General features: G+C 28.5%; 2 protein-coding genes across 2 annotated transcripts; one reads left to right on the forward strand and one right to left on the reverse strand.

Moving 5' to 3' along the window:
* Positions 1–3,247: 3,247 nt before the first annotated feature.
* On the reverse strand, positions 3,248–6,593 carry LOC112767471 (large ribosomal subunit protein eL33w). Its single transcript, XM_025813338.3, has 5 exons — positions 5,434–6,593; positions 4,830–4,865; positions 4,443–4,671; positions 4,311–4,353; positions 3,248–3,447 (listed from the first exon to the last, which is right to left on the reverse strand). The coding sequence occupies exons 1-4, from the start codon at positions 5,463–5,465 to the stop codon at positions 4,312–4,314; spliced, it is 339 nt and encodes a 112-aa protein (XP_025669123.1). The 5' UTR covers positions 5,466–6,593; the 3' UTR covers positions 3,248–3,447; position 4,311.
* Positions 6,594–11,575: 4,982 nt separating this feature from the next.
* On the forward strand, positions 11,576–13,939 carry LOC112765925 (O-fucosyltransferase 28-like). Its single transcript, XM_029294238.2, has 3 exons — positions 11,576–11,781; positions 11,924–12,400; positions 13,560–13,939. The coding sequence occupies exons 1-3, from the start codon at positions 11,576–11,578 to the stop codon at positions 13,747–13,749; spliced, it is 873 nt and encodes a 290-aa protein (XP_029150071.2). The 3' UTR covers positions 13,750–13,939.
* Positions 13,940–24,662: the final 10,723 nt, after the last annotated feature.

A 24,662-nucleotide genomic window follows, 5' to 3' on the forward strand; every position in this document is an offset into this window, starting at 1 on the left:
AATTAAAAAAAAATATAATAAATATATTTATAACGAAGAATAATATTTTTTTTCAAATTTTAGAGACCAATAATTTAAATATTTATTTGATTTACTCTCTATATTAATATAAATAGAGTTATCATTAGTCAATAATAAAACTTGTACTGATACGTCTATTACCCATTTATATATATTGACTCACTTATACAAATCACAAAAAAATGAGACACACATCTCAAGTAAAATTATATGAAGATTGTGTTAGAATTTGTGAAGGTTAGGTTGAGAAATTAGAAATATACGAGGATTCCAATGGCAATATAATGACTAGAAAATATGTGTGGAAAAATAAATAAAATATATTTTTAATTGTTTTGTATGGAATAAAATATTTTTTTTAATTTCTAAATTATTATTGACTATGTAGAGTACTTTATTTAAAATTTGAGTACCTAAGTCATTAGAACATTACAAATTTTTATAGTACTCCTAACATTTTTTTAAATTGTTTTGCATAGAATAAAATATTTTTTTGTGGTATAATTTAAATAAATTTATTAAAAAATATTCATGAGCTATCAAGAATTGGCAGAAGAGTATTGTATGAAATTCGAATTGATAGCTCATAAATATTTTAATTTTTAATTTTAATCCCTAATTTTTAATTTTTAATTTTATTGTCAAATAATAAAAAATATAATTTTAATTTTAATAATACTTTTTAAATATTTCTAAAATTTTGTAATCATCAAAATATATATATATATATATATATAATATTTTTAGAAAAATAAAATTATACAGTAAATATCTTTTGTATCAACTATAAGATATATATCCAACTATCCAAGTAAGAATGTGAAAAAAAAAATTTGATATATATCCAACTAACGTAGCATTATATAGGTAACTTACTAGTAATTCGAATCAACTTAATTTGAACTACCTAGTGTCACCAACATTGAATAATTCGAATCAATATGATTCGAACTCCATAGAGTCACATGAGCCTACTAATTCGAATCGAGTCAATTCGATTTACCTTTCTCTAATTCGAATCTACTTGATTCGAATTACATGCATATTCATTCAAACGTAATTCGAAGCAAGTTGTTTCGAATTACATGTATTTGTAGTTCGAATCATATTGATTCGAATTATATATAAATGGTCATTGGTGGATTACTGAAATAATTTTTGTTTTGGCTGATTTGAGTAATAAACTTTTCAGCTTGGTTTATTTGGGTTTTTTACCCTAATTTTTATGTCTAGGAATATTATTACTAGAAATACGATTTTTTAGAATGATATTATCAAGCATATATATTATCATATTTGGTTTGTAGAAGCAAAATTTATAGACTATTGATAATATACCAAAAAATGTGTTGTTTTTTGTTTGGTTAAGTTTATTATCTTCGAAAATTTTATATACTTAGTCAGAATTACCCTAAAAAATTTAATTAAAATATTAATCACTAAATTAGTAAGTATAAATAAATATAAAATAATATTAAATATTTTTAATTAAAATTATTATTGACTCTAATTTATTAAAAAATGATTGAAATTAAATATAACATAATATTTTTACTTGACATTATTTTTTTTTTAAATTTACAAAAATATCTCTAATATTTAAGAATTAAAATGAGCCGAAGTAGTAGTAGAAGAGATCAAGATGTGCAGAAGTAGTGACAAAAGAAGGAATATTAATGCGAACAAAAAAGAGACTGAGATGAATCTTCCTTCTAGAACGAGGTGCATGATGGTGGTGCAAACTCAAATCGACGGCAAGGTGGCACCTCCATGAATTTGGAAAAGAGGTAGACAATTGTTTCAACGTAAAATGAGAAGGACGGAAAAGTAAAAGAGAGGGTTCGAGTTAGATTAACAAGGATAATTTAATCTTTTTCTTTTATCATTTAGATTTCATTCCCGTGAAAATTAAATATACCAAAGGGATGAGTGAGAACTAAAATAATAGTATTTTGATTCTTAGAAATAAAATTTATCTGAAAATAATTTTTTAAACTTTAAACCAAATTCAAAAATATGAAATTTTTATTTTAAGATTCTTGAAAATACTCTATCATTTTTCCAACCACACATATCTTAAGGGTATATATGCTTAAAAATGGTTTGATTGTGTGAATCACAAGTATATGAAACTTGAATATTTGGTTGAAAAAAAATGATCCTTTTCATAGATTAAATGTAATTTTTTTAGATACCGCAAATTAAAACTTGAACCTTCTATATCCAACCCATTTACATTTAACTATAGGACTAGCAGCACTATTCGAATTCATATATATATAAAAGTAGAAATTTAAATTCAAATTGCTCTTTTTTATACAAGTATTTAGGTTTATCAAACTAGTAATTTAATTTGCTAATAATATATAAATAATAATTGATATTAGGAAATATAGAAAGAACTAAATATTGTGTTTGAGTGAAATCAAATTTGATTTTTGCAAGTTGAACAAAATAGGATTGGTTGTGATGTTTAGCATGCAGGTAGAATTTGGATTAAAGAATATAAACTTGCGCGTAGGATGAATATAATTCGGGTTAAAGAATATAAACTCGCGTAGGATGAGAATAGAGCTTAAACCCTATCCTATCCATCACTATCCTTGCTTACTATTGGATACAAATGTTACGAATTTTTGGTTTATAAATAATTCTTCTTTTCTTTTACCATTAGTTAGGTTTGAACAGATATTTTAGACATCCTAACAGCTTCGTCTTATGAAGATATTTAAATTATTCCCACCAAATTTGTAGAATAAGACAATGGTACGTCTGTATTCCTTTTTGAAACTTCTAACAGAAAATTACATTATTAATTTATTATTTTTACTTGGGCCAAATGCCTTTCTTTTTCCCTACAATAAAACAAAAAAACGTGCACGATGATAATTTTCATCCACGGCTCCACGCAACTTGTTACCACAGATTGAGGGGAGACCTTTTACTTTTTTATTTTATTTTTTCTTTTATGAATCGGAAGTTGGTAACCGCTAATCAGCTGAGCATAAATGATTTTGGGAGAATGGGAACAACCAACATCTGCTGAGTTAATACTTAGTGGCATATGTTAGACAACGGCCTAAAAAAGATGCATCATTTGTCGGAGACTCTTATAACTCCATTTTTCTTCGTAAGTACGAACTAGTAAATTGACTAAATTCAATTCACTTTTTAAGATATTTTGTCCTCAGCATCGTAAATATTTGCATTAACGGCGGTAAAAAGATTGATGAAAGTTGAGGCTCAATCCTCATTAATAACCAAAGAAGTGAGAACTAACATGAAATTGGGTTCATTCACCATCCTAAATAATGAAAAGCTATTCTGCTTAAGAGTTACGAAGGACATCAAAATTTAACTGGTAATATGTAAATTCCTTCTATGCCCACACAAAATTCACTACAGCCAACAAGAGGTCCAGAGAATCTGTAAACAAGAATAAATTAGGCGTTATACACATTAGTTACTTGTATAGAACCAGAAGGAAACAAAAAAAAAAGGAAAAATGAACACGAAACTATTTCGGACGAGAAGAATGAATATGTTGGGTGGGGGAACAGAGTGTGTAAATCTGTAAGCCAATTACATTGGAGCACATCTCCACAAATACAGGAAAAGGCTCAAGCAGAAAGGTTTTTTTACTTGCTATATGCACAGATAAAATCCTGGGAATAGTTTTTGTTAAATATGTTCCCAAGAAGAACTATGTGCAAGTTTCTTGCCACTTTCAAAATAAAAAATAGGCATCACAGAGCATATAGACAACAATAGATTTGGAGAAGATTGGATTACTATAATAGATAGTAATTCTAATGACTACTTTTTTTGGGGGAGGTGAGGGGAGGGGTGAGTGAAGTAAACTATAAGCCGATTACATTGGAGCTTATCTCCACGGATAGAGGAGAACGCTCAAGCAGAAAGGTTTTTCATTTACTATATGCACAAATAAAATCCTGGGAGTAGGTTTCGTAAAGATGAGTTCCCAAGAAGAACTATGTGCAATATTCTTTTCAAATGAAACACAATTTCAAAAATCGAAATAATAAACAAGGCAACAGAGAATATAGATATAGATATTAGATGACACAATGATACTGACATTAGGTTCAAAGATAATCTGACTTTAACCAGTAGAACATAATTTCAGAATGTAACATTCAAAATACAAAGAAGCATATTAATTTAGTATGCAAACTTGATCATGGGTAAGTCATTCTCTAAGTTGAAACCATATGAGGATTATCCCGAAATTCAGATGACAAAATACACCAATTAGATGGTAAAATTACCTCATATATTGCTTGGATACATGAAGACTCTGACCCTTGCTCCCTGCAGATGAATCAACACCCAAAACCATCAGAAAATCATACAAAAGCCAATCGAAGAACAATTGAACATTTCTCTGCCTTGAAAATTACCATTGATTTTGGTGGCAGGTTTGACTTGAACTTAGCACGGACAATACCACTGTTACCATGAGGCCTGGTAACCTTACCCCAAATGCAGCGATAGTGGGATCCATTCTTCTTTACCTTGGCTTTGTATATGTATGCCATGCGCTTCCCAGCATACCATGCAACCTCTTCCTTGGTGTTTACTCCCTCAATCTGGATAAGAGAGGTGTTTGGATATTGGTTTGACTTGGACCTGAAAGAACACTACCAATATCTTAGCTTATATCAAGTCATGCCAACTGAATCCACACACAATTTATATGCCATTCTTGAGATAAATTCATAAATCCCAATTTTAGTAATATAAACCACAAAACACCAATTTACTATAGGAGGGTGGAAGAAGTGTACCTCTTGTATCCAAGGATTGAACCCCTGACATAAAGTCTGAAAATACAACACAAAAGTACAACACCGTCAACAATTTTCATTTCTTAGATAAATCTCCCTCAGAAATGCACGATGAGCATATGCATCCACATTTTACAACATAAAATGATGATATTCAATTCATAATCAACAAAGCATCTCCAAAACACATCGAACATTCAGCAGAAATTTTAATACACATGCATACAACTGATAACAGAGCCTAAAACTCCCAAAGCCTCAACTTTCAGAGCACATGAATCCACATACTCTGTTCATTTTACAGGAAAATACAATGTTACTGTCTGAGAAGCTAATTCAGCATTGCTCCTCACCACATTATATCACTTAAGCACCTTAACCCATTAGCCAAAGCAATCAAAAACCCTAAACCCTAAACCAAATCTTGATCTTCATCAACCACATCACAAATGTGCATTTCACATTAAATCACTAACAAAAACAAAAATCACAAACATTTCTCTTTTTTTTTTCTTCCAGAAACGATACAGTTGTGAATAGTATTAGGTCATCAACATAATGCAAAAGATCGAAAAACAATGTGGAGAGAGTTAGAAAGGGAAACCTGACACGCTCTCCTTGGCGACCTTTCACCATTTTCGCTTGAAGAAGATGCTTCCTCGCCTCCTGCAACTGCTGCTTCGGGTTGATGCACGGCGGAAGCTGCACCAAGCTGAATCAGCTCCATGGTTATATACACGCACAAAAATAAACCAGGCAAGGTTAGGGTTTGTTCTTCCCTTTTGATTGGGCCTTATTACCCTCTCTTCAGGCCCATTATCCTACTTCCTTTCTTCCAACTCTTCTTTTCTGTCCATAGCCTTTTCGATCAACCAAATCTATATTTCGGACCAGAAAAAAAAAAACTTTGAGAATTAGTAATATACTTTTATTTTTATTTTTATTAAAGACAAGAGATTCAAACTCACCACCTCTTAGTTGAATATGGGTATCATTTGAACTATAACTCATTAGTAATTAGTAATATACTTTCATCGAAAGGAATTAGGGATTTAGAAATACTACGTTCATACAAAAAATTAATCACATAATTATTATATATTTATGTATAAAAATATATATTATTTAACTCATTTTCATTATATATTTTATATTTTAATATGTATTTATATTTATAACTAATTTTTAATATACACATAATATAAAAATCAGCAGTTACATGAAGGAGAGTCAATTAAGCTAAGAAGTGGTAATTTCCTTATTAAAATTTTGAGACTTATTATAGCATAGAGAATAATCTAAAAACACGTGAAACAGCGAGAGGGTATCGCCTCATATTCCGTTTTGTACGTGATGGGGTGATGGCAATGTTGACTCATGGTTCAACTACGCAAAAGCCACACCAAACACATAAAAAGAACAACAACGCAAAACTCTACCACAATTGTTCTTCATATATTAATTTCTTCTGCTTCACCAAATAATCCTGGGTCTTATTGATTACATATATAAATATTCATGCCAATAAGAAGTAGGGGTTTATTAGAGGAAGGAGAAGAACGACATGGGTTATTATCAATGTGTAGTGTGCGGCATAGGATAAGACATTGGCAAAAACTATGTAGGATGAAGCAAAGGCGTCACATGTTTTGGGGCTTAATAGTTTTGTTGTTGATGTGTTTCTTGCTTAAGTTTTTGTTGATGCATATCTTTTCTCATCAGCTTGATGTCCATCGTGCAATACGGTCTAACATCGTGCACCACAAAAATTCATCTCACACGCATTCGGTATATATACAACTTTCTTTTTTGTTCATTTGCATCATATCTGTCTCTCTTCCTTTTCTTAATTGCTTCTAATGCATGCATTAGTTTATGGGCATAGTTTTTTCCTTTTTAACAAACTTATAACATTTTAGTCAATGCTTAGTCCTTTTTTATATAGAAAATTGTTTATTCCTATAGGGACAACATTTTACAACTTTTTATTTACACTCCTTTTTTTTTGTGATTTTAGAAAGGAAACTCCCTTTTTTGTGATTTTAAAAAGGAAACATAAAAAAGATATTTTTATGGCAAAAATTGGTAGAATTCTTGTTAGTAAGGAATTATTTTAGAAAAAAAAAAATATCTTATAATATCCATAAAAGAAATAACAAAACACGTCTTATTTATACGAGTACTTCTCTTTCCATAGTTATCAAATTCACTTCAACTAAAAAATTCATGAATCGATACCATAACTAAAAAGTTAATGAACCGATGCCATAATTGGTTTGGTATAACGCATAGACCGGGATTTACAATTAACTTGGTCAATGATGATCAAATTTATTGAAAATCAATCAATTCACATCGAAATAGTTGCAATTTGATATACAGAGCACCACCAAATGTGTTGCTTGCTCGTAGAACAACTAGAGGTCACTAGTTATATAAGTATCCTTAAAATTAAAGTTTTTTTTTTTATTTTAGTAATATTTTTTAATAACACTTTTTAAAAAATATTGTTTAGTAATAAAAAAAACGTTTCTTTAATTTTAGTAATATTTTTTAAAATACCATAATTATCATATGATAGTCAAACTTTGTATATATGATTTACTTTGTAAGTCGATTTCATATATCGCCCTTCATAAATGTAGTGAATATTAATATCATTGGTTTGTATTTCATTTTGTTAGCTAGACTCTCGAAATCTGGAAGCATCCCAAAAGTGACAACTATTACAAATGCATTGATAGTCAACCAAAGAGTAAAAACATGGTCCAATGTTCTTATTTCTTCTAAATTCGAGTTCCCAATTACCAACTCTGATCTGTGGTTACCTATGGAAATTTTATATTCTACAGCGAAAGTAGGAAACGCCACAAATGGCTACCTTTTGGTTCACGCCAATGGAGGATTAAATCAAATGACAACTGGAGTATGCAATTATATTAGTTTAGCACTATTTATTCTTCAATTAAATTTAATTTCCTCTGGTTTAATTAATTAATAGAGAGTGGATATTGTCACTTAGATTTTGATAAAACCATTCTTTTTTTTTTTTAACAAATTATAAGTAGAGTGATATTATAAAAAATAGAAGTATCTATATCATTTTCCAATTAATATTATACAATATAATATGAATTTTCAATCATATTGCAGATAAGTGACATGGTCGCTATAGCCAAACTTATGAATGCTACTTTGGTTTTACCAACATTAGACCATCATTCATTTTGGACGGATAGCAGGTATGAATTCTCATATTACTTGTATTTCCAGAGAGGAAAAAAAAAACTCTAATTTCATGGGGATATAATTGCATTTTTTATTAGATAAAAAAATATAATTAAATCTTTATTAGTTGTTATTTTTAAGAAAAAAATATAATAAATATATATTTTTTATAATATTTTATAATTCATTCTACAACAAATGCGAAAATAAATATTTTTAAATAAAAATATATTTTTTAACGAAAATAATTAAAAAATATCTAAATAAATTTTTCATCTAATATAAAAATTTAATTATAACTTTTTAAATATAAAGATAAATAAAAGGGGTGATATTTTTCCTTATTTTGTGCCAGTGGTTTTAAACAAATTTTCAACTGGAGGAACTTTATTAAAGTCTTAGAAGATGAGGTTCCAATAGTGGAATCTCTGCCACCAAGATTTGCAGCAATTAAGCCAGCATTGAAAGCTCCAGTTTCTTGGTCCAAGGCAATAATATAACAAATTATTCAAGTGTTACCATAATTAATTTATGTTTGTATTGGATGTGCCATATTTATATACATCACTAGATTTTAATAAATAAAAATAAAAAATTAATATAAAAAAATATTAATAAATTTTAATAAATACAGAATATCTTAATTAATAAGTAAATATCTTTTAATATATAATACTTTAAATAATAACATAATTTTTTATTTTTAAATAAATAAATATAAAATATATAAATACAAAAAATATAAATTTTTTTATTCATTAAATTAATTATTATACATAAAAAATTAATTAATATTAAAAATTATATTAAAAAGATATTTTAAACTGCAATATAAAAAAATAAAATAATTAAATTTTATTTTATATTATTTAACAAATAATTAGATTATTATATTCAAAATTTATTAATTAACTATTTAATTTTTTATTAAAATATTTATAAAACTATAATTTATTTAAAAATTATATATAATACATGAAAATATTAATTTTCTTATTTTTTAATTTAAAAAAAACTGAATAAATAATATGTATCAATTACATATATATATCATATGTGTGTATTAAATAGTGACTAATGTAGGATTGATATATATTTTTTTATTCTTCATATTTTTTAATATATATGTCACCTCACGATTTTCTCTTCTAATTTTTTATTTTTATTTATTTTATAGTAATATTAAATAGATAATAATTTAAAATTATTTTTTAAATTTAATATTTATAATTTCATATATATAATATTTATAATTAAATATTTATTATATTTAATATCATCCAAATATTTCAGTAATAATAAAAAAAATATAAAATAAGTTCATATTTTATTTTCTATTATTTCCAAACATTTTTTATTTTGCTAGTTAATTTTTTTATTCTTTAACTCGACTTAAATTTTATATATATATATATATATATATATATATATATATATATTAAAAAATTAATGTACAAATATCTTTCAAAACATATTTTTCTTCACATATTTTTAATTTATTAAAAATATATTTTGTTAAATCTAAGAGTAAAACATATAATTTTTTAATTTTAATGTAACAAATTTAATATATTTTTTGATTTTAATATTTTTATATTATTAAATTTTATTTTATATTATTTGATAAATAATTAAATTATTATATTCAAAAAATATATTAACTAACTATTTTTGTTAAATATATTATTATATAATATAATTTTTTATTAAAATATTTGTAAAAATATAATTTATTTAAAAAATTATATATAATACATAAAAATATTAACTTTCTTTATTTTTTCAATGTTTTCTTAGAAAAGCTAAATAATTAATATAATTTATGTTTTTTAATTTTTTTAGATAAACTCATATATATAAGTGTAATTACATGTAATAACTGACCTACATTTTAATTCAGATAGTATATAGTATATAGTATATATATTATTTTGAGAAAGGTACAGAAAGAAACAGTATATTTGTGTGATTATATTTCTAAAATAGCCTGATTTTGTATACAGTTTTTGATATTTTTAACGTAAATCCTATTAATATAAGTGAATATATAATTTGATAGGCATGCATTCAAAAATATATTATTTATTCAGTTTTTCTAATAAAACACGGAAAAAAATTTAATGCTTTTATGTATATATAATTTTTAAATAAATTATATTTTTACAAATATTTTGATAAAAAATTATATTATATAATAATATATTTAACAAAAGTATTTAATTAATAAATTTTGAATATAATAATCTAATTATTTATCAAATAATATAAAATAAAATTTAATTATTTTATATTTTTATGTTGTAATTTATAATATCATTATAATATAATTTTTTAGAATTATAAAATTTTTTTTGCATAATATTTTATCTTAACGAGTAAAAAATACTTATATTTTTGTATTTATATATTTTATATTTATTTATTTAAAAATAAAAGATTATGTTGTTATTTAAAGTATTGTATATTAAAAGATATTTATTTATGTACTAGGATATTCTGTATTTATTAAAGTCCATCAATATTCTTTTTTTATATTAGTCTTTAATTTTTATTTAATAAAATCTAATAATTTATATAAATATGACACATTTAATATGAATAAAATTATTATGCTTATTTTAGACATACCATTATTTAAGTGTTACCATAATTAACCTATGTTTGGTAAGCTAGTATTTGATAGCAAAAACATGACAAAATACAAAGAGATAGCAATAACATAAAATATTTTGTTTAATTTTGTTTCACTTTCTTGTTTTCTCTATTTCTAGAAATACAAAAATACATAAGATCATGGTATGGAACAAAGTATTTTGTATTTATCTTTATATTTAAAACTTTTTTTTCTCCATATTTGTATTTTGTCTTTAAAAGTAAATGCTAGCTAAATATCTCAAGATAAAAAAGTATAAAAATAAGAGATAAAAAACAAATTAAAACAGGAAAATTATGAATTTTTCTAATATATTTATTTAGGCTAAAATATATTTTTTTTGTCTCCTAAAATTTAGCAAAAATTTAAAAAATATTTCTAAATTTTATTTTGTTTTAATTTTATTCCAAAAGTTTTCGATTTGCATCAAATATACTCCCAACAGCTAAATTTTTAAAAAATTTAAAACCAATCCAACAATAATGCATGACAACTATGCTTGATTTATTTGTGTTAAAGATTGTTCTTATATAATTATTGTTGAATTGATCCTAAATTTTTTTAAAAATTAGCTGTCAAAACTTAGAAGTATATTTGACCCAAATCAAAAATTTTTAGGACAAAATTAAAACAAAAAAATAGGTGTATTTTTTAAACTTTTACCAAACTTTAGAAATAAAAATATACTTTATCTATCCTATTTATTTATATGTTTTGGCATTTTTCTCCAAATAATTTATATTTTTATCTTGAGATAATAATTACCAAATAAATAAGTATTGAATATCATGGTGGTTTTGAAACTAAAGATATGTGGAATTAATTGCATTGGAGCATGTAGGGTAGCTACTACAAAGGGGAGATGATGGGATTATTGAGAAGACAGAAAGTGATAAAATTTACCCACACTGATTCTCGCCTTGTCAATAATGGTCTTCCTGATTCAATTCAGAAAATACGTTGTCGTACCATGTATAAAGCTCTTAGATTTTCAGTGCCAATTGAAGGGCTTGCAATGAAGTTGGTAAATAGACTTAGAAACAATACGCATTATCTTGCCCTCCATCTAAGGTACTTAAGTAAACTTTAGAAATTTTTAAAACCAAAGATTTTAAATTCTATAAAAGGCCGTATTAAAATTAAACCAGTAAACTAAGCTAACTTAGCTTCTAATTAACAATTGTCTTATAAAAACATGGAAAACAAAATGCAGATATGAAAAGGACATGCTTGCATTCACAGGATGCAATCACAACCTAACAAAAGAAGAAGCAAGAGAAGTGAGAGAAATGAGATACAAAGTGAAACATTGGAAGAACAAAGAGATTGATAGCAAATCAAAGAGGCTAAAGGGTGTTTGCCCCATGACTCCAAGAGAAGTAGCATTGTTCCTTGAAGCAATTGGGTTCCCTCTTGACACAAAAATCTACATAGCTGCTGGTAACATTTATGGCTCACAAGGACTCAAACCACTTGAAACCAAGTACCCTAATGTCTTCTCACACTCCACTTTGGCCACAAAAGAAGAGCTTGAACCCTTTAGGATCCACCAGAATCAGCTTGCTGCTTTGGATTATGTTATTTCGGTTGAAAGTGATGTTTTTCTTTACACCTATGATGGCAACATGGCTAAAGCTGTACGAGGTCACAGAGCATTTCAAGGATTTCGTAAAACCATTGCCCCAAACAAGTAATTATTTTCTTATTTCTATTTATATCAAGATTTTTTTTAGTACATACTAATTAAGGCTGTGTTTGTTTCTGACAGGACAAGATAAGATATAAATGACAAAGATACAAACTTTTGTGTTCTTAATTCTATTTGGTGATAAACTAGAACATATTATGAAATTTTAATTTATTTTTATTTTTTTTTATTTAAAAAATTTGAGAAAAAAAATATAATATTAAAAAAATATAATTATAAAAAATTAGTAAGAATAATGAAAGAAAAAATAAAAAATAAGTTATGTCTCTATATCCTTTTTGTCAGGATACACACAAAATATATTAATTTAGTGTCTTTATACATAATATTTTTATTCATATCTCATGTGTCAAACACAATTTTATGTCTCTGTATCTCTGTCTCATATTCCATCTCTATAAACAAATGCAAATTAATAGTTATCTAATTCAAATTAATCTTCAAAGTGATCCATTACATTCACTAAAGTAAAGTAGGTTCAGACATTCTAATTGCACTAATTATATTACTGTAATTAATAAAAATATACTATGTTAATTCTTAACGGTATGATAGATCATTTAGTGAAAAAAAAAATCAAGAGACTAATAACATTTTAAAATCTCAAAAACCATTTTAGTATATGTAGCTAATTTGAAGAACCATTTTAAAATTTACTATATCATCATTTGATTAGTAGTCTTTGGTTACATTTAGGATATTAGGGCAACAAAGTCAGTTTTTACAAAATTAGCTAATGAAAAAGTTTTACTAATATTTTTTTCAATCACTAATTGTTAAAAGAAGTAAATTTCAAAAAATGAAATTTTTAATGATATTTTTAGTAACAATTATTTTTTGTTTCCAGTAGTTATCAAATATTAATGAAAATATCATCAAAAAATTATCTGCCATCAAGAAATCATAAATATTGGATAAATTGTTACAATTAGCAATCATAAAAAAAAATTCAAATAGAGATCAACAAACTATTAGATAAATAATAAACAATATGGTTCATCATAAATATGAGAATACAATTAAAAAAAATACACTTATTGAATTGAAACTGTAAGAACAAAAATAACTCCACAATTCAACCATATGGTAAAATGGGCAAGTATGTGATGTCTAATTAATGATGTTTTTCAACATGTTGCAGGCAAAAGTTTGTTAGGTTGGTTGATGAATTAGACAGTGACTTAATTTCTTGGGAAGATTTCTCATCTAAGGTTAAGAGCATACACAAAAACAATGTGGGAGCACCACATCCTAGAAAAATTGATCGCCACCCCAAATTGGAAGAGAATTTCTATGCAAACCCTTTTCCAGGTTGCATTTGTGAGAAGTGATTTTTCAGTCATTAATTAGTCATTAGATTAAATAACAACTAATTCATCACATTCATTTATGTAATATACAGAGCTATTTGGAAATGTATATTGGTAGAGATGAATAGGCTAGTTGATAGGTGTGATATATTGAGTATAAGAGTGTCCAAATTTGATTACGAATTGTAACTCAACTCAAATATTTTAACTATATACTATTAGCAAAAGTTGTAGAATTATATCCCAAATTCAATTAAGTTCAACAGAGTAATGTATAATTTCTTTTTCCATTTTTTTACTCTGCGAAAAAAATACATTTTATTTGGTCATGGAGAGTTAGAGACTTATTCCATTTATATATATTAGTGGATTAATAGATTTTGTAATTTAATTTTAATGTACTATTTTGTAAAGTGATTTTATACATATATTCAATTATATAATGTTATATTTAGGGATGATAAACGAACCGAAAATCTATCGTGTCGACTCGCTTTACTCGCTCAAAAAGATGAACCAGATTAGAATTTTGAGACCGCTATAATAATAAGAAAAAAACCTAACCCGCACCATATAATCCATGTGCTTTGGCGTTATTTTATTTTATTTTTCTTTCTTTTTCTAAACCAAAAAACTACTCAAACCCATATTCCCAATTGCCAATCCGCTAAAGCGGTGAACACTTTCACAATTTCAAATCAACCTCTAACCTTAGTAAAAAATAATCACTCTTTGTCCTTGTTTCACGAGCTCTCTACCTTTCAGGTTCTCTCTTTAACCGTCACAGACGCAGACACACTCTCGAACACCGTCGTCGGCATCCTTTGTCATCGCCAGCATCCGTCGTGCCTCTTCGACTCTCTTTTCAGTGTTCTAGGCTCACAACCGTCTGTCGTTTGCTCGCACGTCTCCGTCACGCCTCTCTGTCGCAAGCTGCTCCATCTCTTCGACGCTTGGACAATGTTCAATTAGATGTTTTAAAAATTATTTATTTTAGTTTGGACAATATTTGTTGAATTATTTTGTTACAAAATACTTTATTGATAACTATATTAGAAATTTAAAATTATAAATACTTTTTTTTTTTGAATTTAAAAACTGTTGGTTTATTAAAATATTTATGAAATTGTATGCTAAAACACGAAAGAAATTGGCTGCCAACTGGCCATTAGGAGGGCTGAGTCGGGTTACCTTGCCTGCCACTCCTAGTCATATCAATAAAAATAATTATTTTTTAAATTGATTGCATATATGATCATTCAAAAGAACAAATGTAATTACATTCTGTCAGTACATTAAATTTAAACTCTTTTAATTTATTAAATATATATATATATATATATATATATATAATAGTTAATAAATTTGTAATAATTAAGACGTACACATTAGGGCAAATCACGTAAAGAAATAAAATGAAACCAAATTTACATAAATTTCCTAAATCAAGAACTGTTACGTGCATGCCTTTATACACAATTATATGTAAAGCGAATTGATTTACATCGATTTAGTCATTCTAGTAGTAAATCGAATTAAGTAGATTTCAACTCTTAGGTATAGGCATCGGATCTATGAGCTTTGATTTAGTAATGTTCGAAATCCACCCATAGTAAATCGAAACCATTTGCATTGATTTAGACCCGTGGTATGTGCCATAGTAATTCGAAGTGAATAGATTCGATTTAAACTAGGTAGTAAATCGAATTGAGTGACTTCAATTTACACGCAACGAATGCTAGTGGTAAATCAAATCCAATATATATTAATAGTTCGTATCCATCCATAAAGAGGTTAGTGAATGAAATTTAATATCTTTAAAAAATAAATAATAGTTTGTGATGTTAAGTCGCTTAGAATTTTATTATATGTTCTATTGAGATTTTAAAATTATAAATGTTAGTTAGAGTAGTGATTTAGTGGTTTGTTAGAATTTTAAAAATACAAATGCCAGGTGGAGAGGTGATAAACAATGCTTAGTTAGACAACACAAGATTCGATGGTCCCAAAACGTTTGGATCATTAAATGGTCCTATAACAAAACATATTTTTTAAGTTTTTTAATAACTGTTAAATAATTCTTATTTAATTTTAATTACAAATTAATCCTTTATATATTATTTAATTATAAAATTTATTTTTTATCTTATAAATTATTATTTTATTATTCATCTATCATATTTATTAATAATAAAAAATAAAAACAACAACGAATTAGATCTTCCATCAATCATAATAAATATTTTGGCAATCCTAATAAATTAGAATTTTATCCTTGATTCGTTACATCCGTAAAAGCTGGTGAAATCATGTTTCGTGGAAATTCAATCGATTGGACATACAACACAATCGATTGAATTTTGCAAGGCATGTGAATTTTTTCTAATTCAATCGATTGTTTGTGTTACCTAATCGATTGAAGTCATCAAAGTAATATGGATTTTCACAATTCAATCAATTGGTTGTGTTACCCAATCGATTTATGTCTTCAAAGTAATATGAATTTTCACAATTTAATCAATTGGTTGTGTTACCTACTGCGTTATATATTACACCATTCTAAATTTTCGTGCTCGTGTTTATAAATTATTATTTTATTATTCATCTATCTTGTCTTTAAAATTCTATTTTCAATTTTTAAGATTTTATTTTGATTTAGATACTCTAATCTTATCTATTCTTTGATATTAAGATTATAAATTGGTGAATAATCTATCATCAACTACTCAATCCTACAATTGGAATCGTTTATCAATCTTTTTTATTATCAATTTTTTTATTGTTTTTGTTCATCATTTATCCATCTACTTAATATCCAATTTTTCTTCATTGTTTATCCATCTCTTTAATATCCAATATTTGTCGTTGATTATGCGATAATCACAGTTACAACATCGGTAGAGATCCAATCCATTTTTTCATTGTAGTATTTAAAAAATAATTCATTGTTTTGATTAAAAAATCGAGGTTAGTGAATAGAATCTCCACTGTTACAATTCTTTATTTCAATTCTTTATTCATGAAATTGCACTATAGCAGAGGCAGAGCTTAGCGGCACTTTTTTCTCTTTTTAGCGGCGGTTTTAAACCGCCGCAAAATATGTTTCCGGCGGCTATGGTGACCGCCCTCATTATGAGCGCTGGGAGTGAGTTCAGCGGTGGTTACCAGCAACCGCTGGTATAACCGTCGCTAAATATGCATTTCGCGGCATGCGTTAAAAAAATCGCCGCAAAATTTGAATTCTACAATTGTCTTCTTGGTTACCAGCGGTTTTAAAACCGCCGCCAATCAATTAAGTTTTTTGCAAGTTTGAATAAATTTTGCGGCTATGTTACAACCGCCGCAGTTAAGGACTGGTTTGTGTATATCTTTACAGGCGGTTTTGAACCGCCGCAATCCCCGATACAACTGTCCTATTTTTTTTAGTCTTTTTGGCGGTTTAGAACTGCCGCCAAGTTCAGAAAAAAATTAAAAAAAAAAGAGACGCAAAATTTGGGTTTTTATTTATGAAATCACATAAAATTTAAAAATAATATCATCAAGTTTTGTTCCTTGGATTTCTAATTATTTTAGGAGTGATTGTATTCACGGATGGAATCTAAACTTGTGACAAAACCAGAAAAATATCCCAAACCACAATGTATTTATCAAAATATCAACAAAATAGATCTCTTGCTAAGAGTTGCATAGTCTACCTAAAAAAAAGTATGCATCAATCCAAAATAATTTCAATCCTAAAGTACTATTTTCTACTATATCATTCCATTGAAAGCATCCCTGCAGCAATCTCTGGTGGCAGCTCCTCACCCTGCCGTTGAAAAAGATAAATCAAAGCACTCTCCATTACCTTTATCCTTTTCTTGTCTGCTGCTGCTTCATCTTCCATCGCTTTCATTTTCAACTTCTCAGCTTCCAGTTCTGTCTGTAGTTCATTCAGCTTCCTTTGCGTCTCCTCTACTTGTACTCTATTTACTGATGGTTGCAAATTTGTACCAAAGAGTTGACTAGGAGTCGGTCCAAAACCCACTCCACGCACTCTACCCAGTTTCTCTCTTCCGAAAACCTGAGCAATGGAATCATTTTGGAACAACACTTTAGATGACTCATCCTGTTGCTCAATCTCCAGAAGTCTTTCCTACAGACATAAAACAACAATATGGATCCGATTCAAGAACATTCAACTTAATTAAAACTTAAACTGAGTTTATATTTGAGGCACACGATAAGCATAAGCATTCATAGGGATATACATCTGAAGTGAGAGTAGAGAATACTTTTGAATGGATTGGATTCCAGTTCTGTCACAAAATCAATTTGAGCAACCACAAGACACCCAAGTACGCTATAGTTTTCATCATTCAGAACTCCCTGGATTCCAAGACTTATACTGTTCTTCCTCTATTACTAAACTTGGATTCCAAACTTCTACTGTTCTCGCTCTATTACTAAACTTAATACCTATTACACGCTCTCTGAATATCGCTCATTTAAGTAAATGTATAAATACATAAATAAATAAATAAAATGGGCAAAGAAATAATTCAATACTAGTATTCTAGTAATTTTGACTAATTGCTCCTAATCATGTGTTACATATATATTTTGAAACAAATAATTAGAACTGTTAAAACATCATTATTTATAAAGCAATTAACAAAATTTCTGCCCAAATAAAGAACCATTTCGGTCATACAAATATTTTGTAAATTAATTGAATCCTTCACATGTAACAACTTTATATTATAGTATAAGCGTTGGAATCAAAAACTTATTTGTAGACATTGAATGAAAAGAAACCCACAACTTATTTTCAGCTCAGCACATAAGGAATGGGCAACTAAAAAGCAGCAATGAACTATGGATGCGTTAGATATCATAATTTTGATGACTAATCATATTAAGTTGTACTTACACCAATTTCTCTTGCCTCATCATTAATATAAGAGCCATCCCTTCTTTTGTAAACCTTGATCCATAACTCCCCTCTACCGACTATCCTTCCTTCTTGTTCTGACTGAAATAACAAAGTTTAATCAATCACCGAAATTGACTAATCAGGGAGAATGTAGACACAGAGATAGTCCAAGGATTGAATTATGCAAAGCAGTACAAATTACAAAACCAAAGAGTGAATAAAAAAGTACACTACCTCTTCTTCCCTCCGCCGAGCCAGGCTTTTCGAATCGCCAGTGTGGGTATACAACTGTTTTGATTGATTTATCGCATTTTTCCTACACTTCTCCTATTGGTCCATCAGAGATAAATGGGGATTAGAAACTGTTTTAAAAAAGACACAATGCAAAGGTGATTGTACTATATTATACCAATATAAATACTATTTTTACCTTCGTCTCAGGTTTGGCACGATAATCAAGGTACCATCTCCAGTGATCTCGATCAATTCCCGGCGGACGGTTCTCAATATTTTCTTCAGTCGACAATGTTGGCTCGTAGTAATCATCATACAACCTCAGCCTTGTATCTTTCCAAGACTTCCCCATACTTTTCAAAATATTTTTTTTATAATCTCGTCACTATCTTCATCAAACTCAAAGATTTGCTGCATAAATGACACAATTTGTTAAAAATATTTGCTGGAATACTCCCTGGTCAAGGAGCAGGTCAAAGGTAGCCATCCATTACAAAAACATCTTTTAGCAATAAAGAATAAATCGAAGAAGCTGCACTAACCGACGTGAACCAAAAAAAATGGAGTAAAAGATGTTTATTGACTCAAATATAATACTGATTAAAAAAACGCACAAAGGATTAAAAATTGTATAATATCATTAACAGCAATCCATAAGCCAACAAATTAAAAAGAAAAAATGCCAACTCATATCTTAAGAGTACACAGAAGTTTGTGAATAAAATCGGTGCATTCATGAACACTTCATATACAAACACTTTGTGTTATATTTAAGTTATTTTTAATTTAAGAATAAATTACTATTCCTGAAATAATCAATTCTAATCATGAATAAGCAGATGTAACTTAGATCGGATATAAACTCTTACCTTGACACATTCGAAATAAACTTTATCTTTAGTGGTAACGTGATGCCAACTTTCCTCACAGATAGAAAATTTTCCGTAGTCAGATCCAAGCATACCAAGAATGCCACTCAACAGGCCAGCTTCGTCTCCAACTGGCTGCTTTTCATTGTTGAACCTAAGCATGATCCTTCTACCATTGGGCCGTTCCATAGCCCCTCACACTCAGTTTAGCCGGCTTGATTGTGCCATCGGAATCTACAAGCCAATTATAAACCTTTATATATGTCTCCGTTGTAGACCGTTTGCATGAAGAAAATTAAATAACACATACTCTAGCGTAAATTGAAGAGGGTAAATCTAATAGATAGTTACCGATGGTCTTAACCGTCCAATACTCTATGGTCTTCTGTCCTTTGCGACTCTGAGCTCTAGAAGCAACAAAGCGGTTGTCAACTTTTTGATCAATAGAATCCACTTCATGAGCATTGGCGTCCAAGTGTACGTGTCCTGGCTCCGAGTTCTGACTGCTATAAGTGCGCGTTTGTGGAGCAGGCCTTGGTTCACTGCGCGGTGGACGGAACGGGTGTACGGTTGTATAGACACTACCACAGCTTGCTTGGGGAATTTTAGAGTCATCTTGGTGGAGAGCCGAAGTCGGAGACGGAGCCAGAGCCGGTGCCTTTTGAGATTGCTGGCATGCTGGTCCTGATTTAGCCTTTTTTGTAAACCGGTCTTTCCTAGCCATCTTAAATTCATAATAACATGATGCAGGCAAAAAATCATCACATTAACTCCAACAACATATAATGCGGGTAAATTTTGTTTATATATACTAGAACCCAAAAAATTAACTTGTATACAATGCGAGGAGTTACTCAGCACATGACATGGTTATAAGCATAAATACTCTACTTGTTCTTTATAAGCGAGATTCATCATTACAAAAGCAAATCATGAAGCTTTAAGGCCAAAACAAGTTATAACACTAACTGAAACCAAAATAAACAAATCGTAACGTGTTCATAAGGGGGAAATTACAACACATAACACGCCTACTGTGCTAACTAAGTAACTATGTATATACCATGATATGAATATATCAAATGCACATGGAAGGATCACAGCCGTTGGTGCTTCGTGAGTGCTGTTTCTCTTTATGTAATAATGAAGAACCTTGTTTTAGCAATTTTCCTTATGAAGTTATGATAATTTCATTACTATAAGAAATTAAGTTTGGTTAGTTTAATAATTTATCAACACATAGATGGAATAATGATATGAAGAACTCCTAAAGTCTAGCACTACTCATGAAAACATCAGCAATATAAAAGGCTTTAAGATTTAAAATACACTCATGAGAATCAAATTCATTCAATGCCCTCCAGAACACCTACTACAATCACATTAGAACATCACAAATGTTATTGGAAGAAATAGGGGTGGTTACCAGAACAGAGAGGGCGGGCCTAACAGCAATCCCAAACCCACGACTACCAAAATAATAGAGAGAGCGACGTGACCGGCGGGTTCTGGAAGCTGAATCAAGGATACAGATGAGCAGTTCTCCCCGGCGACAACAAAGACAGGCCAGATTAGTGAACTAGGGCTGCGTGGATTATAAAGTGTTTAAGGAGTGAGGAGAAGAGGTAGGACGCAGCAACTGGGGATTTTGAAATTGGGTAGAAACAGATCCACTATTTGTCATAATGAATAACTATTGCCGAAAAAAAAGAAATTGAGACGCAGGAAGGATTATAGTGGGAGGAAACTGAAATATTAAAAATTGAATAGAATATAAATTTATTACTGATTCTTTAATTTTGAAAAAAAAAAAATAACAACAACAACAATAATAATAATAATAATCATCATCATCATCATCATCATCATCATCATCATTAGTGGCAGATCCAAAAATCTTATAAAGAGGGGACCGAAAACATAAAATTGAAAGTATCATATTAAAATTCAAATTTAAAAAAAAATATTGCTTTTTTTAATATTACTTTAAACTAAAATTAGTTTTAAAAAAATTATTTCTATCAAAATTTTTTTCATAAAATTCTAATTTTTATCCAAATTATAAAAGATATAAGTCATATAACGTAAATAATATAAATTTGTTTCTCTAATACTTTTAATATATGTATTTAAAATAAATTAATAAATATAATATTTAAGATATATTTATATTAATAAATAACTCACTTAATATATTTTGATTTTAATATTATAAAAAATAAAATTTAATCTAATATATTATGTATATATTTTCTTACATTCATTTAGAAATTATTTTAAAAACTAAAGTATTTTTATATAATAATAAATAGAAGAATTACAAAAAAGAAAAAAATTGAAAGAACAAAAGCAAATAAATTTAAAATGCATGAAATGGGGTTTGAACCCATACCTTGAAGTATAAAATATCTTCCTTTAACCATTGAATTAGAAAGTATATTATAAAAATTTTAGACATTATATTGATAATATTTTAAGTTTTGAAAATTTAGGGGGACCATGGCCCATGCTGGTCCCTTCGTAATTCCGCCTCTGATAATAATAATAATAATAATAATAATAATAATAATAATAATAATAATAATAATAATAATAGGGTAAAAGGAACAATAATAACAGTAAGCACATCGGACACTTTTCATTCAAAACTGAAACATATTATCATATTAAAGTTATATTAAAGTTCATATATATCTTATATATATATATATATATATATCATATTATAGTTAATCTATTATACAACGTTTGGCAATTGACCTCACAAATGAGAAGCTACATGTCCTAATATAAGATTACTTGATACTTTAGATTTCTGTTGGGGTAAAACAAACCAAAATTGCTTCCGGTTTCAATAGGGTCTTTAAGAACTTTTTTAAACATGGCAAACAAATAAATTTAAATTCAACTCTTGCCTTTCCTCTGTTGATAATTTATGTTAGAGGCTTGCAATTTTTATTATTAAGTGCAAATTCTGTTAATGCTTCAAAGCAACAGATTTTTGTAAAAGGTATGCAAATATTCTATATTTGCATGTCTTTTGAAGACTTCATTGTATGTTTTTGTGCCTTATCTTTTTCCTCCCACATTTTACAGGTAATCTGTTGCATTCAGCATTTTGGTATGGTAGTATTGTCCATTTCAGGATCTATCTATTGTCCAGGTTCTTGATCCAAATTTCTTCCCATCCTATTGTCCATTTCATGGTGCAGCTGGTTCTTATTTTAGATTTTTGCAAAGGATTTGCCATTCTGTCTATTTGCTCAGACTGTAGCATTTGTAACATTCAACAGGGTTGTATATTCTATGCGGAACAGAGCACGAATCATAGTAAAATAGGTCACTGATTGTCCCAAAAAATTTATATTAATCAGCATCTTGAAGTAGTCAAGATAAAAACTGCAAAAATAGGTAAAACACCAAGGGCATTCAATGCAGCATACTAACAATCCCTAGAAGCAATATGAAGAGTTATAAAGTCACGACAACTTCAACACACAAGTCTTGGGCATCCTATAAATCTAAAACCAAATTATTCAATTATACTATTGCAATATCTTCAAGGGTTCAGGTATCGTGTCGCCCACATAGCTAGGTGCCATGCATTCTTCTTATTAGGAGACATTCCACTATATGGATATTCATTCTCGTCCAGCATTTTATTAAGGTCATATGACAGCATCGAGGCCTTTTGTCCAGCAGAATCAGCCTCTTCAGAGCTTTCGGAGGAGACAACGGCCTCTTTCTCCACTGAATCCGGTACCACCTCCCCCGTTTCTTCGGATGCCTCCTGAATCTGGGATCGAGATAACCCTGACAGGTACATCATAGCCAAATATAGGCACAAAATATTAGGAATTAGTGTATGAACATAATTATATTAATTCAACAACCAAAAAGTTGTTAATCTTACATTCCCATAGTCGTTCAAGTCCATGTTCTATGAGTTTGAATTCCTCTCGTGCTGCAATATCCAGTTCAACAACAACAAGAGTATTTTCATAGCGTACCTGCACAACACACCACCTAAATAATGTAGAAACACTTTTTGTAAAAACCTGGGACAATGTAATCCCTTACAATATATGATATATATAATTATTCACATAATTCTGAACCTAAAAATTAGAATACTGATGACTCGTCAGTTTATTATTATACATTTTTTTATATAGCAAACAGATTAGATCGCAAAAAGGATATGGCATCAAAGAAAGAGTACACAAGTAACAGCAGCAAAATAAGGAATCTTTGGGGTCGCTCCTACTCAAGTCAGAATTAAAAAATTTGCCTCATGCACACAATTCAGTTTACGAAGTAAAATTAAAAGATATACCACCTTCAATATATATATATATATATAAAGAAGCAAAGGTTAATCACATGCATTCGAGCCCTTCTAGAAGACTCAACCATTTGTACTTTATAAGAGAACCTAAAAATTAGAATACTGGTGACTCGTCAGTTTATTACTATACATTTTTTTTTATATAGCAAACAGATTAGATCGCAAAAAAGATATGGCATCAAAGAAAGAGTACACAAGTAACAGCAGCAAAATAAGGAATCTTTGGGGTCGCTCCTACTCAAGTCAGAATTAAAAAATTTGCCTCATGCACACAATTCAGTTTATGAAGTAAAATTAAAAGATATACCACCTTCAAAATATATATATATATAAAGAAGAAAAGGTTAATCGCATGCATTCGAGCCCTTCTAGAAGACTTAACCATTTGTACTTTATAAGAGAAATTACTATTAAATAGGATAAGGATAATAAGCCTAAGTAATCCCATAATTCAGCTTCATAACAGGGTTGAGAATTTCCCATTATATATATATATATAACAGTTATCATCATGACTTTATCTTTAGGTAGTTTCAGAATTTCCTTTAATTTATTACACCCACATAGA

The sequence above is a fragment of the Arachis hypogaea genome, chromosome 17 (assembly GCF_003086295.3).
Source record: "Arachis hypogaea cultivar Tifrunner chromosome 17, arahy.Tifrunner.gnm2.J5K5, whole genome shotgun sequence".
NCBI classification, from domain to species: Eukaryota; Viridiplantae; Streptophyta; class Magnoliopsida; order Fabales; family Fabaceae; genus Arachis; species Arachis hypogaea.